We start from the raw sequence: 13,191 nt of genomic DNA on the forward strand, positions 1-13,191 counted from the left end.
AAAAAATCTGAACTCATCATGAGGGGCTGCAGAGGCTCACAGGTCTGCGTATCCACATCCATACCCACACATGCAGTCAATGCCGGCCCTAGCCCTTTGGAGTGTCTGTAAAAGAGCAGTATGATGTCAATGCGTGGTATTTTATGTGACAGGCACAGCAGGTTACTTACACTCGAATAAAATGGTTCTCCTGACACGCAGATGACATCTTGCTCTTGAATTGTCAGAATGTCTTTAGCCAAGTGCAGTCGAATATTGAAAGGCTCCTCGTTACCATCATGCAGCAGATAAACCCCAGTCTTCGTCTGCAAAGTAAATCAGTGGAAAAATCATTTCTCATTCTTCTATGTCTGAATTAACTGGCCATGAAATGAAATGAAATAAATGTCATCGAATTGGAAAGACATTGGAAAGACATTGTAGAGACGTTTGGCAGAGTGACACAGAGAATGCCCTATGGACATTTTACAATGGGTTAGGAAAAGATCTATCATAATTCATGATCAATTCAGGGAAATCTTTTTTTACTCACTAATGTTCTGCATACATCTTCCATATTATGTTGCAATTCCGTTAAAAGAAGACAGGATAAATATAGACTCACTGATTAAGGTTAGTGTTGAACTTTATTTTAGGCCTGGATTCAGTTTCACTAATTAGTGTAAATTGCATAAATGTTTTATGCACTGTTCTATAACATTAATCTCAGCTAAATATATTGTCGTCTAGGCCCTGAAAATTAAACCAGGTAACTGCAATGATATGCCTCTTAATAACAGACAAAGGAAACAATTAGTTACAATCGTCTAATTTAATAAATCTCCAATGAAATAATTCAGCATCATTTCGTCTATCCATCTAAGATTCTAGAATAATGCTCAGTCACCAGATATGCATTTCTCAGTGTTGCGCAAAATAAATGGATGAGAGAAATCATCATCATATCCCGTGATCCATTTTAAACATGATGATCTGCATACATTTGTATTCTGCATAGCCAATTCCCCACCAGCTATTTGGAATGCCTGCCCTGTCCTTGAGACTATGGTTAAGTCTAAATATCTAAATAACAGAAGCACCTTCACCTGACATGATTACTAATGTAAAGCCAAGTGGGCCAATGTGACTGAGCATCCTTGACAACACACGCAGTAGTGTCACCGAAGGACACATTAGTCACCAGTTTGCATAATATCAACAGCAGCATTTCAATGTGAACGTGTTTTTACAGTGTGTTGCCTTGGACACCATATCCACAACTGGTTCAAACTCACAATTAAAATAGAGAGAGAGAGAGAGAGAGAGAGAGAGAGAGAGAGAGAGAGAGAGAGAGAGAGAGAGAGAGAGAGAGAGAGAGAGAGAGAGAGAGAGAGAGAGAGAGAGAGAGAGAGAGAGAGAGAGAGAGAGAGAGAGAGAGAGAGAGAGAGAGAGAGAGAGAGAGAGAGAGAGAGAGAGAGAGAGAGAGAGAGAGAGAGAGAGAGAGAGAGAGAGAGAGAGAGAGAGAGAGAGAGAGAGAGAGAGAGAGAGAGAGAGAGCTTCTTCTACTTTCCCCAATGCACAAGTGGTTATATCCACCCTGCTACCACACAGCGGGTAAACTCAAGTATTTCCTGTGACTGTGCCTCAAAACCACTCCACCATGGACTTGAACAGCCTTCATGATCAGGTCTACCTAAACAAGGCAGCATTGCCCACCTTCGCCTGGACCCTAAAGGACCCTCCCCCCCCCGGACCTACGCATAGAGGACCCAGGCCGAGAGGACCTACATCCAGACCACACCACCACCACCCCAACCCATCAACACCCCCCCCCCCCCCCCCCCCCCCTCCCCCCCCCCCCCCCCCCCTCCCCCCAAGTCAACCATGCCCACACCCATTTAGGCCCCCTCAGATCAGACCTATACCCCTCCTGCCCACCCAATGCACCCCACCCCCGCAAAGAGGACCTCAACACGGAAGTCACACATACGCCCAGACTGTGAGCAGACAAACAGGCCCAAACCCCACTCTTACACTAGCCCAAGCTAAAGTCTTTGAAAGTCAAGTTAATAAACAGATCACTGACCATTTCGAATCCCACCGTAACTTCTCCGCTGTGCAATCCGGTTTCCGAGCTGGTCATGGGTGCACCTTAGCCATGCTCAAGGCACTATACGATATCATAACCGCCATCAATAAAAGACAGTACTGTGCAGCCGTCTTCATCGACCTGGCCAAGGCTTTCGACTCTGTCAATCACCGTATTCTTATCGGCAGACTCAACAGCCTTGGTTTCTCGAATGACTGCCTCGCCTGGTTCACCAACTACTTCGCAGACAGAGTTCAGTGTGTTAAATTGGAGGGCCTGTTGTCCGGACCTCTGGCAGTCTCTATGGGGGTACCACAGGGTTCAATTCTCGGGCCGACTCTTTTCTCTGTATATATCAACGATGTCGCTCTTGCTGCGGGTGATTCCCTGATCCACCTCTACGCAGACGACGCCATTCTGTATACATCTGGCCCTTCTTTGGACACTGTGTTAACTAACCTCCAAACGAGCTTCAATGCCATACAACACTCCTTCCGTGGCCTCCAACTGCTCTTAAACACTAGCAAAACCAAATGCATGCTTTTCAACCGTTCGCTGCCCGCACCTGCCCGCCCGACTAGCTTCACTACTCTGGACGGTTCTGACCTAGAATACGTAGACAACTACAAATACCTAGATGTCTGGCTAGACTGTAAACTCTCCTTCCAGACTCATATAAAACATCCCCAATCTAGAATCAGCTTTCTATTTCGCAACAAAGCCTCCTTCACTCACGGCGCCAAACTTACCCTAGTAAAACTGACTATCCTACCGATCCTCGACTTCGGGGATGTCATTTACAAAATAGCCTCCAACACTCTACTCAGAAAACTGGATGCAGTCTATCACAGTGCCATCCGTTTTGTCACCAAAGCCCCATATACCACCCACCACTGCGACCTGTATGCTCTAGTCGGCTGGCCCTCGCTACCTATTCGTCGCCAGACCCACTCGCTCCAGGTCATCTATTTATTTTTTTTATTTTTTATTTCACCTTTATTTAACCAGGTAGGCTAGTTGAGAACAAGTTCTCATTTGCAACTGCGACCTGGCCAAGATAAAGCATAGCAGTGTGAACAGACAACAACACAGAGTTACACATGGAGTAAACAATAAACAAGTCAATAACATGGTAGAAAAAAAGAGAATCTATATACAATGTGTGCAAAAGGCATGAGGAGGTAGGCAATAAATCGAATAATTACAATTTAGCAGATTAACACTGGAGTGATAAATCATCAGATGATCATGTGCAAGTAGACATACTGGTGTGCAAAAGAGCAGAAAAGTAAATAAATAAAAGCAGTATGGGGGGTGAGGTAGGTAAATTGGGTGGGCTATAAGTCTATGCTAGGTAAAGCTCCGCCTTATCTCAACTGACTGGTCACGATAACAAGACCCACCCGTAGCACGTGCTCCAGCAGGTATATCTCACTGGTCATCCCCAAAGCCAACACCTCCTTTGGCCGCCTTTCCTTCCAGTTCTCTGCTGCCAGTGACTGGAACGAATTGCAAAAATCGCTGGAGACTTACATTTCCCTCACTAACTTTAAACATCAGCTATCTGAGCAGCTAACCGATCGCTGCAGCTGTACATAGTCCATCTGTAAATAGACCACCCAATCTACCTACCTCATCCCCATATTGTTTTTATTTACTTTGCTGCTCTTTTGCACACCAGTATCACTACTTACACACCATCATCTGCTCATCATCATCTGCTCATCTATCACTCCAGTGTTAATCTGCTAAATTGTAATTACTTTGCTACTATGGCCTATTTATTGCCTTACCTCCTCATGCCATTTGCACACACTGTATATAGACTTTCTTTTTTTTCTATTGTGTTATTGACTCTACGCTTGTTTATTCCATGTGCAACTCTGTGTTGTTGTTTCTGTCGCACTGCTTTGCTTTATCTTGGCCAGGTCGCAGTTGTAAATGAGAACTTGTTCTCAACTAGCCTACCTGGTTAAATAATGGTGAAATAAAATAAATAAAACAAAAGATGCTCAGCAGGCTCTGCTCACACTGACTGGCCTGAGTTCAAACCACATGACCAACAACATTGGACACTTTATGGAACACAAAGCCTTCACTATCTCATCCTGGAATATCCAAGGTCTGAGGTCATCTGCCATTGGCCTAAAGGTCATCTGCCATTGGATTTCATCAAAGAAATTGTAAATACAGACATTGTCATCCTACAAGAAACATAGTATAGAGGAGATGGACCCACTGGTTGCCCTCTGGGTTACAGAGAGCTGGTAGTTCCATCCACCAAACTACCAGATGTGTAACAGGGAAGGGACTCAGGGGGTATGCTAATTTGGTATAGAGCAGACCTAACTCACCCCATGAAATTAATCAAAACAGGAACATTCAAAAGGAAATTATATTAACAAAGGAAAATGTCCTCCTGTGTGCTACCTATATCACCCCACTAGAATCACCATACTTTAATGAAGACAGCTTCTCCATCCTGGAGGGGGAAATCAATCATTTCCAGGCCCAGGGACATGTACTAATCTGTGGCGACCTAAATGCCAGAACCGGACAAGAACCTGACACCCTCAGCACACAGGGGGACAAACACCTGCCTGGAGGTGACAGCATTCCCTCCCTCATATGCCCCCCTAGGCACAACTATGACAACATAACCAACAAAAACGGGTCACATCTCCTGCAGCTCTGTCACACTCTGGGTATGTACAGTCATGGCCAAAGATTTTGAGAATGATACAAATATACATTTTCACAAAGTTTGCTGCTTCAGTGACTTTAGAAATTTTTGGCAGATGTTACTATGGAATACTGAAGTATAATTACAAGCATTTCATAAGTGTCAAAGGCGTTTATTGACAATTACATGAAGTTGATGCAAAGAGTCAATATTTGCAGTGTTTACCCTTCTTTTTCAAGACCTCTGCAATCCGCCCTGGCATGCTGTCAATTAACTTCTGGGCCACATCCTAACTGATGGCAGCCCATTCTTGCATAATCAATGCTTGGAGTTTGTCAGATTTTGTGGGTTTTTGTTTGTCCACCCGCCTCTTGAGGGTTGACCACAAATTCTCAATGAGATTAAGGTCTGGGGAGTTTCCTGGCCATGGACCCAAAATATCGATGTTTTGTTCCCCGAGCCACTTAGTTATCACTTTTGCCTTATGGCAAGGTGCTCCATCATGATGGAAAAGGCATTGTTCGTCACCAAACTGTTCCTGGATGGTTGGGAGAAGTTGCTCTCGGAGGATGTGTTGGTACCATTCTTTATTCATAGCTGTGTTCTTAGGCAAAATTGTGAGTGAGCCCACTCCCTTGGCTGAGAAGCAACCCCACACATGAATGGTCTCAGGATGCTTTACTGTTGGCATGACACAGGACTGATGGTAGCGCTTACCTTGTCTTCTCCGGACAAGCTTTTTACCAGATGCCCCAAACAATCGGAAAGGGGATTCATCAGAGAAAATGACTTTACCCCAGTCCTCAGCAGTCCAATCTCTGTACCTTTTGCAGAATATCAGTCTGTCCCTGATGTTTTTCCTGGAGAGAAGTGGCTTCTTTGCTGCCCTTCTTGACACCAGGCCATCCTCCAAAAGTATTCACCTCACTGTGCGTGCAGATGCACTCACACCTGCCTGCTGCCATTCCTGAGCAAGCTCTGTACTGGTGGTGCCCCGATCACGCAGCTGAATCAACTTTAGGAGACGGTCCTGGCGCTTGCTGGACTTTCGCCCTGAAGCCTTCTTCACAACAATTGAACCGCTCTCCTTGAAGTTCTTGATGATCCGATAAATGGTGGATTTAGGTGCAATCTTACTGGCAGCAATATCCTTGCCTGTGAAGCCATTTTTGTGCAAAGCAATGATGGCAGAGTGATCTCCAGCCTTGTCCTCGTCAACACTCACACCTGTGTTAACGAGAGAATCACTGACATGATGTCAGCTGGTGCTTTTGTGGCAGGGCTGAAATGCAGTGGAAATGTTTTTGGGGGATTCAGTTCATTTGCATGGCAAAGAGGAACTTTGCAATTAATTGCAATTCATCTGATCACTCTTCGTAACATTCTGGAGTATATGCAAATTGCCATCATACAAACTGAGGCAGCAGACTTTGTGAAAATGTATATTTGTGTCATTCTCAAAACTTTTGGCCACGACTGTACATAGTCAATGGTAGGCTTCGAGGGGACTCCTATGGTAGGTACACCTATAGCTCATCTCTTGGCAGTAGCACTGTAGACTATTTTATCACTGACCTCAACCAAGAGTCTCCCAGAGCATTCACAGTCAGCCCACTGACACCCCTATCAGATCACAGCAAAATCACAGTCTACTTGAACAGAGAAATATTCAATTACGAGGCATCAAAGCCAAAGGAACTGAGTAGTATTAAGAAATGCTATAGATGGAAGGAATGTAGTGTAGAAACCTACCAAAAAACAATTAGGCAACAACAAATTCAATCCCTTTTAGACAACTTCCTGGACAAAACGTTCCACTGTAATAGTGAAGGTGTAAACTTGGCAGTAGAAAATCTCTCAGCTTCCCTATCAAATCTAAATATTTCAAACAGAAAACCGAAGAAAGTCAACAACAATGACAAATGGTCATTAGGCAAATACCTAAGAAAGAAATTGAGAAACCTGTCCAACCAAAAACATAGAGACCCAGAAAACCTGAGTCTACACCGTCACTATGGTTCATCACTAAAACAATACAGAAATACACTATGGAAAAAGAAGGAACAGCATGTCAGAAATCAGCTCAATGTAACTGAAGAATCCATATACTCTAACCACTTCTGGGAAAATTGGAAAACACTAAACAAACAACAACACGAAGAATTATCTATCCAAAATGGAGATGTATGGGTAAACCACTTCTCTAATCTTTTTGGCTCTATAACAAAGAACAAACAGCAAAAACATATACATGATCGAATACAAATCTTAGAATCAACTATTAAAGACTACCAGAACCCACTGGACTATACATACCTTGACCTAAACATCAGCGCCCAAACTTAAGGAAAGCTTTGACTATGTACAGACTCTGTGAGCATTGCCTTGCAATTGAGAAAGGCCGCCGTAGGCAAACCTGGCTCTCAAGAGAAGACAGGCTATGTGTACACTGCCCACAAAAAACAGGTGGAAACTGAGCTGCACTTCCTAACCTCCTGCCAAATGTATGACCATATTAGAGACACATATTTCCCTCAGATTACACAGATCCACAAAGAATTTGAAAAGAAACCTGATTTGATAAACTCCCATCTACTGGGTGAAATACCACAGTGTGCCATCACAGCAGCAAGATTTGTGACCTGTTGCCACAAGAAAAGGGCAACCAGTGAAGAACAAACACCATTGTAAATACAACCCATATTTATGTTTATTTATTTTCCCTTTCGTACTTGAACCATTTGCACATCGTTACAACACTGTATATATACATAATATGACATTTGTAATGTCTTTATTCTTTTGGAACTTCAGTGAGTGTAATGTTTACTGTTCATTTTTATTGTTTATTTCACTTTTGTATATTATCTACTTCACTTGTTTTGGCAATGTTATATGTTACCCATGCCAATAAAGCCCCTTGAATTAGAGAGAGCGAGAGAGAGCGAGAGAGAGCGAGAGAGAGCGAGAGAGAACGAGAGAGAGCGAGAGAGAGCGAGAGAGAGAGAGAGCGAGAGAGAGAGAGCGAGAGAGAGAGAGAGAGAGAGAGCGAGAGAGAGGTATGTATGTGTTGGAGGCAGAGTCATTCTCATTAGCCTAGCTGAATCAGTGCTGTGATGCTGCTGTATCGCTGGGTAGGTCAGGAGCCTCTCTCTGCGTTGCTCGGCTGAGCATTGTTTGGGCTGCTGTACAGCATGTATGTACAGTAATTACCCTTATCTCTGATCCCATCTTGTGTGTCATCATTGCCCTCCCATCCTAATCCTGTCCATCATTATCTACATCATCAACTCCAATCAGATGCTGTCGTCTGTGTACATTTACAATTTACACTGCAGGCGGTAGGCACCAGGCACCAGACATGCAACAAGGACAGTCACACTTGCATCTACCTAAGCCAGAGATGCATTGTGATATGATAACTCAATGACACTTGTTGTGTTCCAAAGGTCAACACGTGTCATCAGTTGAGTAAGATATCAAGAAAAAATACATAACACTAGTCGCCATGGCAGACCAATTTGCTCCAATTATCTTTGCAAAATGCTGAGGGATTGAAAGCTATTCAACTCAAAATGTAGCTACCTCTTCATTTGAAGTCTTGAAATCCATGTGCTACGGCACAGTGAGGGGATCTGCCCTGGAGAAAAGAAAGAAGAGGAAAGGAAATTGAATTAGCTTCCTGAACAAAATACCTAGCAGTTAGTTAGGGACATGGTTCTTCTCATTTCTAGTAATAACACAGATTGACCAAGCTCTTCGTGATGGTGTATTCCTTTACACTTAATATAAACACAAAACCCACCGGCATGGTCTGCCTATTTTCATTACTGTCATGTCATAGGATTGAACAATTTGAATCCAGAGTAATAGATTTGCATTGCAATTTCACTTCTTTCTAGCAGAATCCTGTGCAGGACCCCATGGATTAATCAGGGAGGAAACCAAAGACCATTAAATGTCTATGAATAATTCATAAGCTGAAGGTGAGAACCTAAGTATCTACAGATGTAAAATCTTAATTTGATTACCCTGTTGCAGGAGAACTGTCCATCAACGCAAGAAATGTTATGTATTTGAGGTTTAAAAAGTCTTCTGAAGTTTGTAATTTGACATTTCAGACTTGATTTCCCCTTAGGAACAATGTATCAACTGCCAAAAAAATGTCCATTCATTAAAATCCACATAATAATTCACATTTCCTGCTGCTGCATGATTATTTTCCTGCTGTAGAAAACTGGCTCAAATTAAGATCTTAATCTGTACCATGATTAATGTTTTAATATGGAATCCATTGCTCCTGACTGACTGTGTTACCATATCTGTTACTGTGTTACAGCAGGACTAATAATTAAAACAGTGAGACACGCAACAACCAAAGCTGATGGACACATGTCTCTGGAGTAGCCCAGTAGTACTGCAGTATTAAAACATGCTACAGCTGAAGCTGTTGAAGACAAGTCACAGATGAAGGCGTAGTACAGTTCTGTTCTTTAGTAGTAATAGAGGTGGTTTGAGACAGAGCCATAAATAAATGGCTATGGTTTGGGATGAGGATAAATATAAACATATGCTTCCCTTGTCCTCAACCTTGTAGTAAACAAACTGCTGTCCTTGAAATGAATGAATTATACTAAAACAACATTGTGCTTGTGCTTTTAGTCTCACCTCAGTAGAAAGGCCCCCGGCTCTTTGTCTGTAGAGGTCTAGCCATGAATCAGGCAGGTGAGCACTGATTCTACCTGTGGCAGAGGAGCTTCCCTGGGCATGGCCGTGGGGTGACGTAGGCTCTCACCTGGAGCTGGTGGTGGAGCCTGGCCTACGGTGGGCTTGGTTTTGGACCACTCTGGCCACTGGCTGGCCTGGTGTATGGGCTGTTGTTATGGCCAGGTTGTTGTGGCCAAGGTGCTGTCCCAATCCTTATGGTGGTTAGGGAGGGTGTCTGATGGCGGACTCAGGAGCAGTTCCACTCAGATCCAGACTCAAAGGACCACAAGAGCTGAGATTAGAAAAAGACATAACATTTGAGTCAGTCTGCGAAGTAGTGGGAAACTAGACCATGAGGCTATAAATGGCTAATCCCCCAAAAGTATATCACAGTAATAACCCATATGGTTTGTGCCTGGTGCAACACAGAGGGTGTTCTTTAATGGAAGCCTCTCAAACATAATCCAGGTAGAAGCAGGAATTCCCCAGGGTATCTGTTTAGGCGCCTCAATATTTACTAACGACATGCCACTGGCTTTGGGTAAGGCCAGTGTGTCTATGTATGCGGATGACTCAACACTATACACGTCAGCTACTTGTCACGTTCCTGACCTGTTTTCCGTTGTTTTTTGTATTTGTTTAGTATGGTCAGGGCGTGAGCTGGGTGGGTAGTCTAAGTTATGTGTTTCTATGTTGGGTTCAATGTGTTGCCTGATATGGTTCTCAATTAGGGGCAGGTGTTTGACGTTTCCTCTGATTGAGAACCATATTAAGGTAGGCTGTTCTCACTGTTTGTTTTGTGGGTGATTGTCTTCCGTGTCAGTGTTTGTGCCACACGGGACTGTTTCGTTTTGTCTAGTCTGTTCCTGTTCGTGCGTTCTTCGTTTTATGTAAGTTCTCATGTTCAGGTCGGTCTACGTCGTTTTTGTTATTTTGTAATTTATTCAAGTGTACTTCGTGTTTCGTCTTGTCTAAATAAATTCATCATGTATTCATCACCCGCTGCATTTTGGTCCGATCCTTGCTCCTCCTCGTCCGAGGAGGAGAACGACTTAGACGTCCGTTACACTACTACAGCAACTGAAATGACTGAAACACTTAACAAAGAGTTGCAGTTAGTTTCGGAATAGGTAGCAAGGAATAAGTTAGACCTAAATATTTCCAAAAGTAAAAGCATTGTATTTGAGACAAATCATTCACTAAACCCTAAACCTCAACTACATCTTGTAATGAATAATGTGGAAATTGAGCAAGTTGAGGTGACTAAACTACTTGGAATAACCCTGGATTGTAAACTATCATGGTCAAAACATATTGATAGTAGCTAAAATGGGGAGAAGTCTGTCCATAATAAAGCTCTACCTTCTTAACAGCACTATCAACAAGGCAGGTACTACAGGCCCTGGTTTCTACCTTCTTAACAACACTATCAACAAGGCAGGTACTACAGGCCCTGGTTTCTACCTTCTTAACAACACTATCAACAAGGCAGGTACTACAGGCCCTGGTTTCTACCTTCTTAACAGCACTATCAACAAGGCAGGTACTACAGGCCCTGGTTTCTACCTTCTTAACAGCACTATCAACAAGGCAGGTACTACAGGCCTTGGTTTTGTCGCACCTAGACTACTGTTCAGTCGTATGGTCAGGTGCCACAAAGAGGGACTTGGGAAAATTGTAGTTGCCTCAGAACAGGGCAGCATGGCTGGCCCTTAAAAGTACATGGACAGCTAACATAAATGACATGCATGTCAATCTCTCATGGCTCAAAGTGGAAGAGAGATTGACTTCCTCATTACTTGTTTTTGTAAGAGATGTTGACATGCTGAACGGACACCCATGCATACCCCACAAGACATGGCACCAGAGGTCTCTTCATAGTCGCCAAGTCCAGAACAGACTATGGGAGGCGCACAGTACTACATGGAACTTTGTTCCACATCAGGTAACTGATGCAAGCAGTAGAATCAGATTTAAAAAGCAGGTAAAAATACACCGTATGGAACAGCGGGGATTGTGAAGTAACACAAACATAGGCATACAAACACATGATAACATACACATTGTACACACACGGACACATGGATTTTGCGTTGTAGGTATGTGGTAGTGGAGTATGGGCCCAAGGGAACACACTTAGTGTGTTGTGAATTCTGTAATGAATGTATTGTAATGTTTTTAAAATTGTATAACTGGATTAATTCTACTGGACCCCAGGAAGAGTAGCTGCTGACTTGGCAGCAGCTAATGGGGATCCATAATAAATACAAATAAAAATTATATTTCATATTTAGAGAGCCCCCAATCATGGCACAAAAACACTTTACAGCGCAAAAATACCGATGACGACAAATTCTCAGTGTGATCTAATGATTTGTATTCCATACCAGTTTATGGGTAAGGGGTAAGAAATCACAGAGAGAATTTGTTTGACAAACGCAGAGGTTGAATTTCAGAAAACAGTTCGCTACAAAGCGGTGAGAAGTCTCAACTACTGCAGGTTGTAGGCACCTGTGGGTCTAATATAAATACCTTGCAGCAACTAGATGGCAATTTTACATGAAGTAGAATTGTGGGACTTGCTTTACCTGTTTTAAAATGATTTTTGTGGTAGTTGAAAAAGGACATTTGTTTTTGTTTTAAGTAGTCAAAGTAAAAGAAAAACTTAAAGCAGTCAAAAATATAGTCAAAGTTAAATGTAATTAAATAATTGGTCAGATTACTTTGATATACTACTATATCAACCTTATTACTTTGGATTGTGGGGCAGTTAGATCACACATTTCATCAGAAATAACAACACTCGGACTACTACACTGTTATACACTCTCCTACTAGAATACCACAGCATATGCATTGTCAAAGTTTTAAATAAATGAAATAGTTTTTCACAACGTATTTGGATGACAGCGGGATGTTCATGAAGTCCTCTCTGGGCTTGAGGGGGATCCGTGGGAAGAGGGACCCACTGACCAGAAAGGGGGAACTCCTTCCCTCGGAGCACCTCTGCCCCAAGGAGGGACACACAAGTTAACTGAGCATAGCATACGGTGCATTCAAAAGTATTCAGACCCCTTGACATTTTCCACATTTTGTTACGTTACAGCCTTATTCTAAAATGGAATAAATAAATAAAAATCCTCATCAATCTACACACAATACCCCTTTTTGTTTTTACATGTTTCAGTTTGCCCCTGTTTTCTCAGGTTTTAGCAGTCAAAATCACCCTTACACGTATACAGGTTGAAAATGGCAGATTTAGACACTGATAAAAACCTAAATTGGAACGCAGTGGCTGTACAATAACATGCTATAGGACTTCAGACCTTAGGCTCTGCGCTTCACAGCGCTAAACTCAATGGATTTTAACGTACAGTTGTTCTGAACCTGAGAAGTTGGCCCCATCCCTCCCATTAATTGGGCAACTTTTGCACATTTTTATTGACCGAGTGAGGGAAATGCTGTAAATGAAAAGTACTCTATGTATTTCTATAGATGAGACGTTGAAGATTATTGTAAATACAGCTTTGATGTCATACAAGCAAGCCACACACTTGTGAGTCCAAATGTGCACTTCACATTTCCATATCATAAAGCTCACTTTGGCTTCATACCCTGGGTTATTCTGAACGGAATGAGCATGTGTTTGTCAACTGTGAAGAAAATTCACGGCAGCACACGCACCTGAATGCACTCATGACTCCTTTCTATGCGCACCAAAATGATGATCTGT

The 13,191-nt window shown here is 42.7% G+C and overlaps 1 protein-coding gene across 1 annotated transcript in view; it reads right to left on the bottom strand.

The window, feature by feature from the left end:
• LOC120020660 (gamma-1-syntrophin-like) overlaps nucleotides 1-8,363 on the bottom strand; it is a 29,651-nt gene extending 21,288 nt beyond the window's left edge. The window contains exons 1-2 of the mRNA XM_038964365.1: nucleotides 8,337-8,363; nucleotides 171-305 (exon numbers count right to left, since the gene is read on the bottom strand). Coding sequence (XP_038820293.1) covers nucleotides 171-305; nucleotides 8,337-8,363 — 162 coding nt within the window. The remainder of the gene's footprint in view (nucleotides 1-170; nucleotides 306-8,336) is intronic.
• Nucleotides 8,364-13,191: the final 4,828 nt, after the last annotated feature.

Source organism: Salvelinus namaycush, chromosome 25 (assembly GCF_016432855.1).
Source record: "Salvelinus namaycush isolate Seneca chromosome 25, SaNama_1.0, whole genome shotgun sequence".
Lineage (NCBI taxonomy): Eukaryota > Metazoa > Chordata > Actinopteri > Salmoniformes > Salmonidae > Salvelinus > Salvelinus namaycush.